General features: G+C 48.4%; 1 protein-coding gene and 1 non-coding gene across 3 annotated transcripts in view; one reads left to right on the top strand and one right to left on the bottom strand.

Annotated features, from left to right (window-relative positions):
• ATP9A (ATPase phospholipid transporting 9A (putative)) overlaps positions 1-17,164 on the top strand; it is a 109,900-nt gene that overhangs the window by 69,670 nt on the left and 23,066 nt on the right. For both annotated transcript variants that reach the window (XM_049781311.1, XM_049781312.1), the window contains exons 11-15: positions 264-424; positions 1,969-2,111; positions 3,500-3,612; positions 11,240-11,452; positions 16,143-16,304. In XM_049781311.1, coding sequence (XP_049637268.1) covers positions 264-424; positions 1,969-2,111; positions 3,500-3,612; positions 11,240-11,452; positions 16,143-16,304 — 792 coding nt within the window. The remainder of the gene's footprint in view (positions 1-263; positions 425-1,968; positions 2,112-3,499; positions 3,613-11,239; positions 11,453-16,142; positions 16,305-17,164) is intronic.
• On the bottom strand, positions 7,418-7,519 carry LOC126019929 (U6 spliceosomal RNA). The gene has a single exon (XR_007499534.1). It is a non-coding gene; the product is annotated as a U6 spliceosomal RNA (small nuclear RNA).

The following is a 17,164-nucleotide window of genomic DNA, read 5'->3' as shown; positions in this document are numbered from 1 at the left end:
GAGCCCTGCTGGTAGTGATCCCTTAGCACAGAACTAGAAGTAAGCAAGCCCTGAGTACTGTCAGGTGTGGAAAGACTAAATAAACAGAAGACAAAAGAGCAGTTTTCTCTGAGGTTCTGGAATATCAGTTCAGAACCAGCCTGCAGAGCTGGTTGGCTTCTACCAATGGGTCCCACTGTTTCTAGGGGAAGGACGGTCACTATGGGGGTTGTGGGCCCAGTCAGTTCAGTGAGTCAGCAGCTTACCTTTGTGTCCCACTCCAGATCGGCCTCTTTGACCTGGAAGTGAACTGCCTCACAAAGATCCTCTTTGGTGCACTGGTGGTGGTGTCGCTGGTCATGGTGGCCCTCCAGCATTTCGCTGGCCGCTGGTACCTGCAGATCATCCGCTTCCTCCTCTTATTCTCCAACATCATTCCCATCAGGTGAGCAGAGCAGCAGTGCAACTGCAGTGCTCGGTTGTGTGGTGCTGCTTTAGCCTTCAATACCAGGGATTGCTGGTGGTGGGGAGGGAGCTGGTGTCAGCGTGGGGCATGGAGTTGTCAGGGGCAGCAGTGTGAGCTCAGTGATTCCACTTTACATTGAGGGGAGACACCTATCTAAGTGCATTTTCAAGCATCTATCTAGGCACCTGTATGAGCCCCTGTCTGCGCACCTGTCTTAGCGAGCATTGTCATGTGGACTGGTGGCTACTAGCTGTGGTGCTAGACCTGTGGGTTTACACACCTTTCCTGCCTGAGTCCTGGCAGTTGGTTTTTATCTTTGATTTTGGGCCACACCCGGTGCTCAGGGGTTACTACTGGCTGTCTGCTCAGAAATCACTCCTGGTAGGCACGGAGGACCTTATGGGATGCCGGGATTCGGACCATCATTGGTCCTGGGTCAGCCACTTGCAAGGCAAACGCTCTACCACTGTGCTATCTCTCCGGCCCCAGTCCTGACAGTTGGAAAACTCACATAAGCAGTAGGTTTCATAGAACAAAACAAAGCTTTACATTAGCATGAATCTAAAATAAAAACTATCCTGTTATCTCACAGCAAAGTGATAATTGCTGTTAATATTTGGGGCTTAATGTTTTTCGAGATTAGAGAAAGGGGGTTTTGGAGTCAGGGAGGTAGTACAAAGGTCAAGGCACTTGGCTAGCAGCTGTGACAATGATGTGAATCAAATCCTGGCACACATGTGGTCCCCTGAGCACTGCCCAGTGAGATCCTTGAGTACAGAGCCAGGGTTTGTCCCTAAGCACAGAACAGGAGTGATGCTTGAACACAGAGCCAGGGGTGATCCCTGATCCCTTGAGCACAGAGGCAAGAGTGGGCCCTACACACCTTGAGGTCCGACTCAACCCCTTCCTCTGAAAATGAATATAAGATTAAAAATATGTCACTTGGAGGGACCGGAGAGATAGCATGGAAGTAAGGTGTTTGCCTTTCATGCAGAAGGTCATTGGTTCAAATCCCGGCATCCCATATGGTCCCCTGTGCCTGTCAGGAGCGATTTCTGAGCATGGAGCTAGGAGTAACCCCTGAGCACTGCCGGGTGTGACCCAAAAATGAGAGAGAGGGGGGGGAGAGAAAGAAATATGTCACTTGGAGCAATTTGTAAGAAGTTAACACTAATGAGGCAGGAAAGATAGATAATACAGCCGGAAGGCTTTGCATTGTATGTGGTTTTGCATGTGGCTGACTCAGGTTCCATATCTAGCACCACATAAGGTCCCCCAATCCTTGCCAGGAATGATTCCTGAGCACAGAGCTAGGAGTCAGCCCTGAGCACTGCTCGGTGTAGCCCAGAAACGGAATAAGACTGACATAGAGAGAGACTCGGGATCCTGAAAGACCCAAGGCCTTCTGGCTTCTGTTGGATCTGAAGGCAGCAGTGCGAGGCAGGAGATGGTAGGAGCCTGCAGTGTCTGATGCTCCCACCGACACTCCCTCTCACCTGGGCACTTCATTTTCTGCTTATTAGCCTGCGCGTAAACCTGGACATGGGCAAGATTGTGTACAGCTGGATGATTCGCCGGGATTCCAAAATCCCCGCCACTGTCGTGCGCTCCAGCACCATTCCCGAGCAGCTGGGCAGGATCTCCTACCTGCTCACAGACAAGACAGGTAGGTTAGATACTGTGGTGGGGTACAGGCTGCCACATGAGTCGCTGTCTTCCCTCCAGAAGTTTTGAGTATACATGCTCTAGGGAGGACTGCCAGCAGGAGATATTGCCCAGGATTGTCATGAAGAGTGCCTACTTGGTCATCTAGTGATTTTAGCCCTATTTTACAGAAAGAGGGGAGTGCTTGACCAATAGAGGGTAGCAGTTGTGGAAACTGGTTTTGAACTCAGGGAGTCTATTTTATGTGCAGTGAGTGGCCCTGGGTTTGAACTTCAGTAAATGCAGTTCAGTGAAAGCAAAGGAAATGCAATGAATGCAGATTGAAAGCAATTTAGTTATGCCTTGAGTGGTGCTGAAATCTGGGAGGAGCTAGTTTTGCCAGGAAATGACAGCCCTGTGGGACTTCACTTCCCTTTTCTTCTAGTACCTGCTCCAGGTTCACAATAAAATATGTTGTTGGCTCAGCAGTAGTATCTGATTGGCTCAGATGGACCACCTTCCCAGCCAAAGGACTGTGTTGGGTCACTGTGTCACTTACTCCTTGACTGGTTATCGATGGTTCCTCAAAGAGCTCCTAGAATGAGAAATTGATTCCCATTCCCCTATCCCCTTGGAGGGGGAAGAGATCTTGGTGATATTTATCCACGGCAAATAATCCACACAGCCAGAAGGTTGTAAAAGGGGCAAGAAGGTCGGATGTAGAACCCTTTGTCAGCTTACCACCAGCACCAAAAAACCTCGAGCCAGCTAGTAAACTGCTCCAAAAGACCCCGAGCACCTGGCTCCCAAAATATTTATTAGGCTCTCAACAGCGCCCCCCACCTGGCAGAACGTAAGTGGGAGAACAGGAAGAGATAATCTTAAGGAAATGCTTTCATACATAACAGGGTCCATCATCCACTCCCTCAGGTTCAGCCCATAATGATGATATTTTCTGTCCTTGCTGGTGGTTCTGTGTGATTTTGCTGCTTTATCCCGCAGTGCTGGGGATTGAACTGACTTTGCCGAGTGCAAAGCACTTTGCTTGACCTTGTACTATCTCTTTGGCCCCAGGATGTAACTTAGTTAAAAAAAAAAGGGGGGGGGGCTAGAGCAATAGCACCTCAGGAAGGTTGTTTTCCTTGCACATGGCCAACCCAGGCTCAATCCCTGGCATCCCACATAATTCTCCCCAGCCCCAGCCTGCCAGGAGTAAACCCTGAGCTTCACTGCCACCAGGTGTGGCCCAAAACAAAAATAAATAAAAAAGACGTCCAGGGGTGCTAAGGCCAACTAGTGACAAATGGAAACATCTCGACAAGGACCTTCTCAGGACATCCCCCTCTTGACTTTGCAAGAAACAAAGCTCCTACCTGCTGACCCAGTAACCCAGTGACTGTCTTGTTCCAGGAACCCTCACCCAGAATGAGATGGTTTTCAAACGGCTCCACCTGGGCACTGTAGCCTACGGCCTGGACTCCATGGATGAAGTTCAAAGCCACATATTCAGCATTTACACACAGGTACTGCTGCTGCCCCACCCTTAACCTCCTGTGTGGAGTTGGTTACCTTGTCTGGCACCTTTGAGCAGAATCTGTGGAATGCAGATGCCATGAATAACAAACAGTTCTTCCTTTGGAGACTGGAAGGGTAGTTTTTGGCTCCACCATGTGACTGGGAAATGTGGTTGGAGGACAATATAACACATGCGGCATTTACTGAAAGCACAAGCTTTTTAGTGTAAACACTGAGTTGTATAACCATCCCTATCCACTGTCTTTTTTTTCTGGAGGGGTCGCCCATGAAAACTTCTCTCTTGGGGGCCCAGAGATCACTCCCTCTGTTTCTCAGATACCAGGCTGGATGTTTTTGTGCTTGAACATAGTGATGAGGTGTGGCTCAGGGACTATAGTGTTGGAGACAACTAGATACTTAGAGACTACCATAGCCATATCCAGTGGTGTGAGGCGACCTTGAGATTGTTGGAGTTTTTTTCTGGATCTCACACAGGCAAAGCATGTACTTCTGATCCCAGAATTATCACCCCAGCCTGGACCCCAACAATATCTGTTTTTGTGTGAGAAACACCTGGTGATGCTCATGGGTTATTCCTGGCTCTGCATTCAGGGATCCCTCCTGTCCGGGCTTGGGGACCATATGGGATGTTGGGGATTGAATCTGGGTTGGCTGTATTAGATGGCAAGTTCTCTACATGCTGTACTATTAGTCATTCTATACATCCATATCTCCTCCAAAATTCCCTTCCTTTTGCTTCCTCCAAACGCTTGTTTTTGCTTACTCTTTACATTTTATTTGTTTTGGGGTCACACAAAGCAATTTTCAGGGCTTGGTCCAATTCTGTACTCAGGAATCACTCCTACTGAGCTCAGGGGACTGTATATGGTGCTGGGGATTGACCATGAGTTGGCCTCATGCAAGGCAAACACTTTCTCTCACTGGTGTACCATCTTTCTGTTTGAATAAAATTGCAGTTAAGATTTTCCCCATTTCCCTGCTCCCAGGATTAACCTGCTTTACTAGAACTGACCAGTAAGAATGTAAAGAAAATGTTTGCCCATTGACTAGTTCCAAAGCAGCTTTCAGAGTTAACCAGTGGGTTTTGCTGCCAGTTTTTGTCTGAGTTAATTTTTTTTTCTCTCTGGCAATGTAATGGCCAGAGTAATGGTCCTTCCATGGCTTACTGTGAATCTTTTGTGTTATCCATTAAGCTTTAGTTTCTTCTCTGCATGCCTCCCAGGAAGAGCCTTGGAAAGAAATGAATGCTTTAGCGAGAGGTTCACACCTATCTGAACTGGATCATTAGTCTACATCTGAATGTTCCTGATGGACCACTCTGGCATTCTTCTTAGGGATCCAGATTAGTGCTGCATAAGCATAAAACCAAGGAGCTGGAGAGATAATCTAGCAGAAAGAGTGCATGTCTTGCATGTGGCTAACCCAGGTTCAGTCTCTGGTACACCACAGTATCCCAAGAACCCTGCCATGAATGATGTTTCAGAGCCCAGAGCCCAGAGTGAGCCTTGAACACTTTCAGGTGTGGCCCAATTAAAAAAAAAATAAGCAGCGAATTTTGTTTTGTATATTTTTGGCATGTGCTCAGGGATTACTCTAAGCTTGTGCTCAGGGTTGACTCATGTCCTGGCTGGAGTTGAACCCAGACTGACAGCATGTAAGGCAAGCACCTTAACCACTGCACTGTCTCTCCATCCGTGTTATGTACGCTTTTACATTCCTATTTTTAGGTCACAGTACTGGGGTAGGAAATGGGGGTTTCTCATAGCTTTGTGCTTAAGCATCATTCCTGGTGCTGCTCAAGGGATTATGAAGTGTTGGGGATTGAAGCTGGGCCTTCAACATGCAAAGCCAGTGCTCCAACCCTTTGAGCCCATCCTCTGACCTGATTGTGTGCATTTTATATTTTTAATTTTGGGGGTCACACCCGGCAGCACTTGGGTTACTTCTAGCTCTGTGCTTAGAAATCACTCTTGGCAGGCTCGGGGGACCAGATGGGATGCCAGAGATCAAAACTGGGTCTATCTTAGGTCAGCCACATGCAAGGCAAATGCCCAACCACTATGCTATCACTCCGGCTCCTGAGTGTATGCATTTTAAAAGACAATCCAACAAGCCCCTTGGTTCCAAAACATCCAGTGCCATAATGTGTGAGGTGAATGCATTTGGAGATAGAAAATAAAGATGCCATTTCTTGATTACATTTCTCTTGCTGTTTAATAATTTCACTGTCTGAAGGTCATTTAAAATGGTGAAGGAAAAATTTCTGCCCAGAGTTAAAGCCTAAATCCTCAAATTCCTTGTCACACTGTTATGTTTGACATTTAATTTTCTGGAATGTTCACTGGGGAGGGGGGCGGTATGATGGTTTTCCTGGGTACTTCCCTAACCACCAGAGCTGCGTGCAGGAGCATGGCAGGGGCCTGGGCTTTTAGTGAGGCCAACTAACCAACTCTATCTGCACTTGTCTCACACACCAGCTGGAAGATCCCGGGCTCCTCTGAGACTCTTTGGTTTGGTTTCTGGGCCACACTTGGAGGGACTCAGAACTTCTGGCTCTGTGCTTAGGGATCATTCCTATTAGTGCTCAGGGACCATATGGGATGCCAGGGATCAAACCCATATTGACTATCTATGTGCAATGTAAGTACCTTTTCCACTGTATTATCTCTCCATTCATAGTGTTCAACTTATTATTATTATTTTTTTTTATTTTGGCGACACTTGGAGGTGCTTAGGGCTTACACCTGGCATTGGGCTCAGGAGTCATTCCCTGGGAGTGTGGATGCAGAGGACCGTATTTGGTGCCAGGGCTTCTCTGGAATTCAGCCATGTAGCCTCTTTTTCATCGAGTCTCTGCACATCATGCACATGTGTGTGGTGGAAGGACACAAAAGCATTGTTTCATACGAGCCACTGTCCTCCTCTCCCTAGCCAAGCCAGTGGCCTATGAGTGTCTTTAGCTTCCTCTCCTACCCGCAGACCTCCTGAGGGCCATCTTGCTCCAGCTCTGTGAGACAACCCAGGACTCCCCTGGGGCAGCGTGTGGGAACCTGCCTGATGAATGCCACATCTGGTTTGATTTTTCCCTGGTATTTTTTAAGTAAGGAGAAAAGTGTGCAGGTCACAGGGCCTGTGGGTGAGGCTAGTGATGAACATGGCAGGCCATGAAACTGTTCCATGTGTGAGGGGGTCTGAAGGCTGAGCCTGGCCAAGTCCTGGATCATTATACTGGGAAGTGCAGGTGCCATTACTTGAAAATGAGGAGATTCTTTTGGGGGCACTGTGGGAGGACCCCGCCTCCCTTGACACTTTGGGATGAGGACCACACTGCTTCATGCCTGAGGAGATGAGGTTTTTGGGCTGACTGGGGTTCATAGTCCTCCTTTTTTCTTTTTTTTTTTTTTTTCTGGGCCACACTAGGCAGTGCTCAGGAGTTACTCCTGGCTCTGCACTCAGGAATTACTCCTGGCAGGACTTAGAGGACTGTATGAATGGCAGGGATCAATCCTGGGTCAGCCACATGCAAGGCAACTGCCCTACCCATCATGCTCTCTCTTTGCTTCCTTCCCTTTTTCATTTGTTGTTTGTTTGTTTGTTTGTTTTTGGGCCATGCCCTGTAGTGTGGTGCTCAAGGATTAACCCTGGCTCTGCACTTAGGAATCACTCCTGGCAAGCTTGGGGGACCATATGGGATGCCATGGATTGAGCTGGGGTCAGCTGCATGCAATGTAACTACCTTACCTGCTGTAATATCTCTGCTCCCTCATGTGCCCACCTACTAATTATTATTTTTTAAATATGGAACGCTTCTCGAATTTGCATGTCATCTTTGCGCAGGGACCATTCTAATCTTCTCTGTATCATTCCAATTTGTGTTGCCGAAGCGAGTACAACCTACTAATTCTTGATCACACACACAATCCCTAAGAGCCCGAAGCCTCTGTATTTCTCCATTGCCTTGTTGGGCCTCAATTTACCTGAATGTAGGACCCCAGAGTGTCCACATCCTTTACTCCCCTTAGTGAATATTTATGTCTTCCAGGGGCAAGAAAATAGGTCTCAGACTGCAGCGTTGGGACAGTGGATAAAATGTTTGCTTTACATGTGACTGATCTGGATCTGACTCCAATAAGGTCTACCCTGAGTATGGCCAGGAGTGATCCCTGACTCCAGAGTCCAGAGTTATCCTTAGGCATAGTACGTGTGGCCCTAAAAGAAAATTCAGAAGTCAGGTTGCCTACCAAATCTAGTGTCAAGGAAGGCAGTCCTCACCCTACTGTCTTTTCAAACCCTTGTTAGGAAAATTTTGCAGCCTAGCCATTATTTTGCCAGAGCATAAGTCTTGCTCTGGGCCCTGATGTTAGACAGTAATTTGGTCCAGGTGCTAGGAATGTGGACAGACATGGAGGCCCTCATTGGAGCGTGAATGCCAATTACTGAGCTTTGGAAAAGTCTCATGGTTCACGCTCCCGGTTCAAGAGAAGCCTCTGCCAGTCTTTCTTCTTGTTGATCATTTCAGAGTTAAATTCTTTATAATTAAAAGCACTTGGTAAATAATGATTCATTTAAGCTAGAGTTCTGATTCATGACTCTAATTATTGTTACCATGCTGTGCCCTTTGACCTGGAAGTGAAACACGTGTCCTTTGACACCGGAGGTTAACAGAGCAGGAAGCCAGGGCGGTATGTGTGCCTGCGTGACCAGAATAATTCAGTAATTGTCTAATTACCCAGGGAGTCCAGGGCTGGGGCTAAAAATAGTATTAAAAAATGAAATGAAAGTCATTTTCTTGTTTCTTGTAATGCATCTGTTCTCTATTTTGGGCAGCCATGTGCTCATGGGTATAAAACCCAAAGCATCATTTCTCCTCCTGGTGCATAAAGGATTTTTTAATGAAATGTGGCAGTCAGTGAATCTGTAAACACCTCTAGTTTCCAGGATGCAGATAATAGTGCTGGATTATTATTACAGGACCCCTGGAATTTAAAAGCTGGAACTGTGAGGCTGGAGAAATTGCACAGAGGGTAGGGCACTTGCCTTGCATGAGGCCAACGTGGATTGGATCCCAGTCAATTTAATAGTTATTTCTTCCAAGGAAAAAAGGATTCATTTCCAGAGGGGTCTCCACAACTCTCACCTTCGGAACACTGGGTAGTTTTTGTGTTCATAAGTTCAGTGCTGGTCCTATTCTCACCAGATCTAAGGATGGGACCATTTGCACTGCACCAGCTGTTCTCCTGGCCCAGCCCATGTTCTCCAGATGCACCAGCTGGTGTTCAAGTGGGAAAGAGCAAAAGGGGAGGAACCTGGGCCCAGATGGGGCCAGCAGAACTGCATGGATGGGCCTTTAAGGAGGGGCTCAGCTCTGTGAGGTGACAGCTCTGAACTGAGACCTGATTGGTGAGGTGAAGTGAGCCTGGGCCACAAAGAGCAGGAGGTGACCAGACTGCCTGTGCTGCTCCTGAATGTAGCTCGTAGGCTTTTGAAAATATTCACAATGCCCCTTGGTCCCTTTTGGGCTCTCCTCTAGAAAGTATGGCTAATTTTGTTCTTGGCAAGCTCTTCTCCCCAGACACATTCTTTAGCAAGCCCAGCCTGGTTACCCTAGTTCCCTGGCCCCAACCTTGTCCCAGCATCCTTGAGCTCTAGTCTATGTTCTTTTGTCTCTGCACATTGATCCAGTGGGTACACACGCTAAGTCTATGTTCTTATTTGAAGGAATCCCTATTACTGAAAGTAGATGATTGATTACTATTACTGTAGTATTAGGAAAATATTGTTTGTGCTGAAAATTCATTGCCATTTGGTACAAATGACATTTGTTCTTTCTGGAAAGAGAGATGCCCTCAAGTATGTTTGTTCACAGACCCTCACAGTGGCAGCTCTGGAAAGACAGTGACTGGAAGTCACATTCAAGCAGGCAGGCAGGCAGGCAGGTAGGCAAGTCTCCAGGTTGCCGTGCCTGCTGTTGAAAGAGCTATGGCCTCTTCCATTATTTCAGCACCCTCCACCTTGACTTTACCATGTGTTGGCATTAGCAGGCCAGGACACACATACTAGCCATGTGAGCACTGCATTAGGTATGCTTAAAGACAGAGCCCTGAAGCTCTGTCTGGAAGCAGACAAACTTGCTGGAGGAGGACTTCAGCACAGGCTGGTATGCATGGCCCTGTGAGCATGTTCCAGTTGGTGTAGGCAAGACCTTTAAGAGTAGGTAGAAAGTACACACTTTTTCTCTTTGCAAGTTGGTAAAAACAGACTGTTGCAGGAGTTTGTTTTTTTCCAGTGTCATTCTGATTACCCTGGGAAGCATGTTTTCACCCATCTTAGAGCACTCTGGGTTTAAACGGTGCCCTTTAGTTAAAAAGGGAATTTTTTTAAGTACTCTCCAGGTGAAAATGATTTTTTGAGGGTTTTGTTTTGAAGGTAAGAGATGGAAGGGGGAATTTACTCTTTTAGTTTAATATTACATTCTTTGATAAAGTATTTGATGATTAGTAACCTCGCTAATAAGTTTTTAAGTTCTCAGAAATAATTGTAATATCAGTACAGTACTCTTAGTTATGGCAAAGACAGTTGTCTTAAGGTGAATGGTTAATATTTTGGTGCAGTATTTGATGTTCAACACAAAATGTTACAATAATAAATAAACATAAGCCAATTCTTTGAAAACAAAAACATAGAGCAGGAGATAGAGTTTCAGATAGGAGCCTCCAGGCAAAGGGCCTGAGGCAGGAAAGAGGTGTGGCCACAGGACTGAAAGGCAGGGTAGCTTCTTGGTAGCTGTGGAGACTGGGCTGCAGCTGTCATGTGAACTCACTGGGTGTTCACTGACACACAGTAGCCAAGCACTGAGAACCATGCTCAGCACGTGGGCGGTGCCGGGGTTCCCATGGGCAGCTTCATGTCTGCAAGGCTGACCCTATGCCTACGGACCATTTCCCAGTCCTGTCACTTCCTGTTTGAGATATAGACAAAGGCACATTTGGGACAGTGGTCTCAGAGTAGGGTGCTCTTACTTTGTAGGGGATATTTATATGTCTTGTTGCTTGTTAGAATTGGGGAGTTTGTGAGGGCTAGAGCAATAGCACAGCAGGTAAGATGTCTGATTACACAACTGACCTAGGTTCAATTCCTGGTATCCCATATAGTCCCTGAGCACTGCCAGGAGTGATTCCTGAATGCAGAGCCAGGAGTAATCCCTGAGCATGGCCAGGCATAGGCCCAAAATAAACAAAAGAATTGGAGGTTTGGTCAGGCTGCTGCTGCCAAATCTCCTGGGGGTCCCAGATACCCACTAGAACCATTCTCCTTGAAGCTGAGGCTGGGGATACTTGGGGAAAATTCCCAGAGTGCTCTGGGAGAGGAGTATCTACCCAGCTGTGGTACCACCCAAGGAACAACCACCACATGTTCCTCAAACTGGCCCCATTTCCTGTGATTTCCTTCAGAATACTGACTTTTTTGGGGGCAGTAGGGGCTTTTGGCCAGTCCTAGATGGTTGAATCCCTGAAAAGAGTAGGGCTTGTCCCTGAAGTCTGTAGCACAGCAGTGGCAGAATGGAGAGTGAGGTCCATTGCATCATTTCCTCACTTCCTTCTTTTCCCCTTGCAGCAGTCCCAGGACCCTCCTGCTCAGAAGGGCCCCACCATCACCACCAAGGTCCGGCGCACTATGAGCAGCCGTGTGCATGAGGCTGTGAAGGCCATCGCGCTCTGCCACAACGTCACCCCTGTTTATGAGTCTAATGGCGTCACCGACCAGGCCGAGGCTGAAAAGCAGTATGAAGACTCGTGCCGCGTGTACCAGGCATCCAGCCCCGATGAGGTGAGGCCAGCCTATGGGGCAGTGCAGCACACAGATAGATGGGCACCTCTCACATGCATGCATGGATATACAGGCATGTAGTCATGTATACAAACATGTGCACAGAGACATAGGCACACAATCAGGCATGTGCTCAGGTAGGCACATTGTGCACAAGATACCCACAAATGTATGCATGCATATATATAGGTAAGAATGCATACCAGGCACATATACACATAGGCATGTATGTACATAAGGCACAAACATGTGCACAAAGCTACACAATGCAGGTATGTACAGACATGGACATAGACGCACACACATGGCACAAATGCACACACACTGAGCACAGGTATGTGCACATGGCATGTACACAGATGTATACACAAGGCAATGCAGGTACATATGTGAACACACAACAGGCACACATGTACACACAGGCATGCATGCATATACAGATGTGTATGCACATGGACGCCTGTGTGTGAAGATACATACATTCAGGCATGCACACACAGTTATGGGGACACCCAGGCACATAGGCATATAGGTGCATGTGCTTGCTCGTGGGAGGGAGTCTATCGGGAGATGGGGCTGTAGCTGCAGGGAGATGATTTTCCCCTGCAGGTTTGCCCTGTTGAGCCTCGGGAAGAGGCGAGCTCAGCCTTGAGCTAGAACTAGAAAGAGCCACTGTTCGGGACTCACCTGTGATTCCAGCACCTTGGGCAGAGCCTTTCCCATCCTCCCACTCACCTCTGGGGCACCAATCCAGCACCAGGATGATTCTATGCTTTCGCTTGGTAGCTTGGTGCTGCACAGCCAGTGGTGCTCGGGGGTCAGTGGTGTCCATCATGATGGTGCTGGTGGGTCAGGCCTGTGCAGTTTGAGGGACCCAGCTGGCTCCACACAGCTGCCTGGCTTGCATTCCAGCCTTTTATGCGATGGCCTCCATGGCACTCTCTTTTGAGAGCAACAGTTTTGGCCATTCAGATTAGTAAATGTGCGGATTTTGCCACTATTGCTTTCACTGGTCTACAAGGAAAGACTCTATCTCTCTCCCTGGATCCCTTGCCCTGCACTCCTACCTATGCAGACCCTATCAGCTTGTGGGTCTTAGCCTGGCCTGCTCTGGATATTTCCGTAAGGGTGTTGGTGGATATGTAACCCTATTTGCTGCTTCTTGCACTTAGTGGGTGTCTGGCACAGTGTCCTGCCTCCTACATCCTTGTATGTATGTATGTATGTATGTATGTATGTATGTATGTATGTATGTATGTATGGCTTCTAAGCCACACTTGGTAGTCTCAGGGTTTATTCCTGGTTCTGCACTCAGGAATTCTGGCATTGCCTGGGGGACCAGATGGGATGCTGGGGATCAAACCTGTGTCATCTTCATGCAAGGCAAACAACTTATCTGATCCAACCCCCCTTCTGCCTTTCTGATACCAGCCCTACTCCACTTGTGGAGATGTACTGACTGTGTTTTGCTTTTCTTTTTTTGTTTTGTTTTGTTTCGTTTTTGGGTCACATCTGGTGGCACTCGGGTTACTCCTGGCTCTGTGCTCAGAAATTGCTTCTGGCGGGTACAGGGGACCATATGGAATGCTGGGATTCGAACCACTGTCTGTCCTGGATCGACTGCATAAAAGGCAAATGCACTACCACTGTGATATTGCTCTGCCTCCCTGCCTTTTTTTTTTTATTTAATTTTTGTTTTTGGGTCACACCAGTGATGTGCAGGGCCTGCTGCTGGCTCTGCCCTCAGGGATCACTAATAGTAGCATGGGCTCAGAGGACCACAGGCGGTTCCAAGGATTGAGACTGAGTCAGCGAGTGTGAGGCAAGCTCCCTGCTGTCCTATTGCTACAACTTGCTTCGTTTTCTGTTTTGGGTTTTTTTTTTTGTTTTTTGTTTTTTTTGTAATTGTGGACATGCTGCTAGGTGCATTTGAGTTCTGGGCCCTGAATTGACCTGACCAATTCTCTGGGTGCACAGGAATGGGGTGGTGGGTCCCATTGGACCTTGGGATGACCATCTAAGCTCACCTACCGGATGTTTCCCTCCAGGCCTCTGACTCTGCTCTCTTCCCCACATTGCCCATTGCTGGAAGGCTCTTGTTCCCTCTCTGTGAACAGGCCAGACATTCCTGGGGCCTATGGCTGAGGTCCCAGGAGGCGGCAGCACTTTCATGCACCTGTTCTCCACCTTCCCTGGAGAAAGCCCTTTCTCCAGCATGGCCCATTCTGACCTGTGCTCCATGCTTGGCTTTTCCTCAGTTCCCAGCTCAGATTCATGCAGTCCCTTGCTTTTCCCCTTGCATGACTGAGAACCTCACATTCTATAGCCATATGTATGAGGTCATATGACATACTTGCCTCTTTCCTGATAGTCTGTGACAGTTTCTATGGGCTCTCTCTGTTAGGACCAGCTCCTTTTTCTGCCCAGGTGCAGGTGAGAATTTGCCCAGATGGAACTGGTACCCCACCCTTGATCCCTATGGGGCCTCCCTTCTTGCCATTTTCCTGTGAAGCCCTTTGTGCTGCCTGCCCTCATCTACATCTGAGCACCATGACCCAGAGAATGCTTCAGAGACAGGGACAATTTCTGGCTCTGTGCTCAGGGCCCATATGTGGGACTAGGATTTGCATAAGAGGCTTGGCAGAGGGAGCTGCTGTATCCCCAATGCTCGCCCTCCTGGACTCCCTCTCTGGCTCTATGCCTTCATTCCTGGCTCATTAAAAATAGTATGAGCCCTGCTGGGTGTCACCCTGGCCATGTCCTTGGCATCAGACTCAGGGCTCAGTAGATGCCCTACCACAGAGCCACAGCCTGGGGATCCCCAACAATGAAATCCTGAGGTGGAGTTTGGCTGCTCAGAGGAGCATGGGAGGCATGCTCAGACTCTCTAGTAGAGAGTCTGAAGGTGGCTGCTGGGATCCAGCATGAGCCCCTGCTGGAAGAGCTTGTTGGGGAACTGTGGGTTCCAGTGTTCTTACCCCTGGGATGTTCATTGCCCAGGAGGGGCTGAGTGGTCATTTCTTCCCACACAAGGTCTTGTCTTTGCCCATCTTTCTTCCCTTCAACCTGATCCGAGCCAAGTGGTGGCAGACAGAATTTCAACCTAGGGACATGGGAAGCGGCTTCAGCCAGCGCCTTCATGGTCTCACCTTGCCCCCTTGCTCAGAAGCCAAATGACCTGTTTTGCTGGTTCCATCCTGGGTTTCAAAAGAAAAAATCTGGCAGCAATATTTAAAAATCACTTTATGGGGCCAGAGAGAATTTACTGGGGTTAATACTAGATAATAACATGTAGCTGACCTGGATTCAGTCCCCAGCATCCATATGATCCCTGAGTCCTACCAGGAGTAAATCCTGGACATCATGGGATTTACCCCCATTGCCCCCCCCCCCCATCACTCCATTTAATATGAATTCTTCTTCTTTTTTTTTTTTTTTTTTTTGGTTTTTGGGCCACACCGGTGGTGCTCAGGGGTGACTCCTGGCTGTCTGCTCAGAAATAGCTCCTGGCAGGCACGGGGGACCATATGGGACTCCGGGATTCGAACCAACCACCTTAGGTCCTGGATCGGCTGCTTGCAATTTGTTTGTTTGTTTATTTATTTATTTTGGTTTTTGGGTCACACCCAGCAGTGCTCAGAGGTTACTCCTGGCTCTATGCTCAGAAATTGCTCCTAGCAGGCACGGGGGACCATATGGGACACCAGGATTCGAACCGATGACCTTCTGCAAGAAAGGCAAACGCCTTACCTCCATGCTATCTCTCTGGCCCCTCAGTTTATTTTTGATCTTTCCTTGACTGGTCCTGTCCACTCACCTGAAGTCCCATGAGTCCCATGACCTGAAGCAACAGCCCTGTGTGGATCTGCCTGTGATTCAGCCAAGAATACAGTGCTGTGGGGTGCTTCAGGATGGGAGGGAGACCCTGAAATCTAAGGATATTCCAGAGTGTGGGGAGCACATCCTTCTTCAGGGAGGCTCTTTTGAGGAGGGGCCAGAGCTCTTTTTCTAGTCAAACCTTGAAGGGATGCTTGGCCTTTAGGTCCATTCTAGAGGGGCCTTGGAGGATGGGGAGTGGGAACTTGATCTGTTTCCTGACTCAGCTGGACCTGCTCCTCCCTATTTCCTCCAGTCCTCTTCCTTCCCCTCTGTCTCCCTTTCCTCTTTCCATCCTCCTTCCTTCTTTACCCTTCTTTTCCTTCACCCTTCTCCTCTTCCTGACCTCCTCCCTTCCTCCTTCCCCTCTCCCCATCTGGGTACCAGCACTGGATCATTGGAACTAATGTATTTATTCGCTCATTAATCTTGACAATATTTGTTTAACTTGGTACAGTTTCGTTTGGTTTCTTTGCCCAGGAGCAGGGAGATAACAGGTCTGCTCTCAGTGATATTACATCAGCCCAAGTGGGTGGTTTGTACTGAGGCCGGGCCAGACCATACATGAGGCCCTTGGAGCTATCTCCTGACCCCAGTGGCGTGGGTTCTTCCAGGACGCACTGTGCTCTTGTCACAGCTCTGGCATTGAGGCTTGAACCTTATTGGGCCTGGAGAACTAACTGGGCACATCCCTGGGCTTGCCACCTTGCCCAGGGACATGGTGACATTTGCTGCCCTGACGCCTATCTGTCCCCTCCATGTTTGCATGACTGGACTGGCTTGCTGTAGCTGAGCCCACCCTGCACTCCTGTAGGTGGCCCTGGTGCAGTGGACTGAGAGCGTGGGCCTGACCCTGGTGGGCAGGGACCAGTCATCTGTGCAGCTGAGGACCCCTGGCGACCAGATCTTGAACTTCACCATCCTGCAGATCTTCCCATTCACCTATGAGAGCAAACGGATGGGCATTATTGTGCGGGTGAGTGCTGATCTTCTGGGGAAAGGAACCTCTCTTACCTGTCCCATCCCGTCCCGTCCCCCCCATGTCACTGTCCCTGGCCACACAGTCCATCTTCCCTATTTTATGATGCCTGGAACAGAGGAATGTTACCCTTGGGTAGAGAGGTGACCAGACCTTTTTCCATTTACCCTGATCTAGAGCGAAGTCAAGGAACGAGACTGTGGGATTCTATTAGTTACCCAGCCCTACAGCAGGGCTCTTAAGTAATGCCTTAGTGATTTTTGGGAGGTGGGAGAGTTTGGATACTCTTGGCTTTGTGCTCAGGGAACATTCCTAGTGGTGCTTGGGGGGACCATGTGGGATGCTGGAGATTGAGTGTGGTTCAGTTTTCTGTGCTGTCCTATCACTCTGGCTTGGGGGACCATGTGGGATGTCAGTATTCAAATTACCCTCCATCCTGGGTTGGCTGGGTCTCTCTGGCCCCCTAGAACCCCTATCTTAAATGGTTCTTCATAAGATTTGCTTTGGTTGAAGAAAATTCAGTCTCAGATCATTAAAAGTTTTGGTTAAGATTTATTTTTCTTGGGAGCAGAGTGATAGTACAGCAGGTAAGATGCTTGCCTTAAGACGAAACCGCAGGGCCTGAGAGATGATAGCACAGTGGTAGGGCATTTGCTGTGCATGTGGCTGACCTGGGAAAGACTCAGGTTGGATTCCTGACATCCAGTATGGTTCCCTGAGCCTGACAGGAGCAATTTATGAGCACAGAGCCAGGAGTAACCCTGAGTGCTACTAGGTGTGGCCCCCAAACAAAAACAAAACAAACAGAAAAAAGATGAAACTGCTTGTCCTTTGTGGTAAGATACAAACCAGCTTGA

Source organism: Suncus etruscus, chromosome 9 (genome assembly GCF_024139225.1).
Source record: "Suncus etruscus isolate mSunEtr1 chromosome 9, mSunEtr1.pri.cur, whole genome shotgun sequence".
Taxonomy (NCBI): domain Eukaryota; kingdom Metazoa; phylum Chordata; class Mammalia; order Eulipotyphla; family Soricidae; genus Suncus; species Suncus etruscus.
The sequence above is the reverse complement of the archived record's forward strand: the minus strand, read 5'-3'. Positions and strand labels throughout refer to the sequence as shown.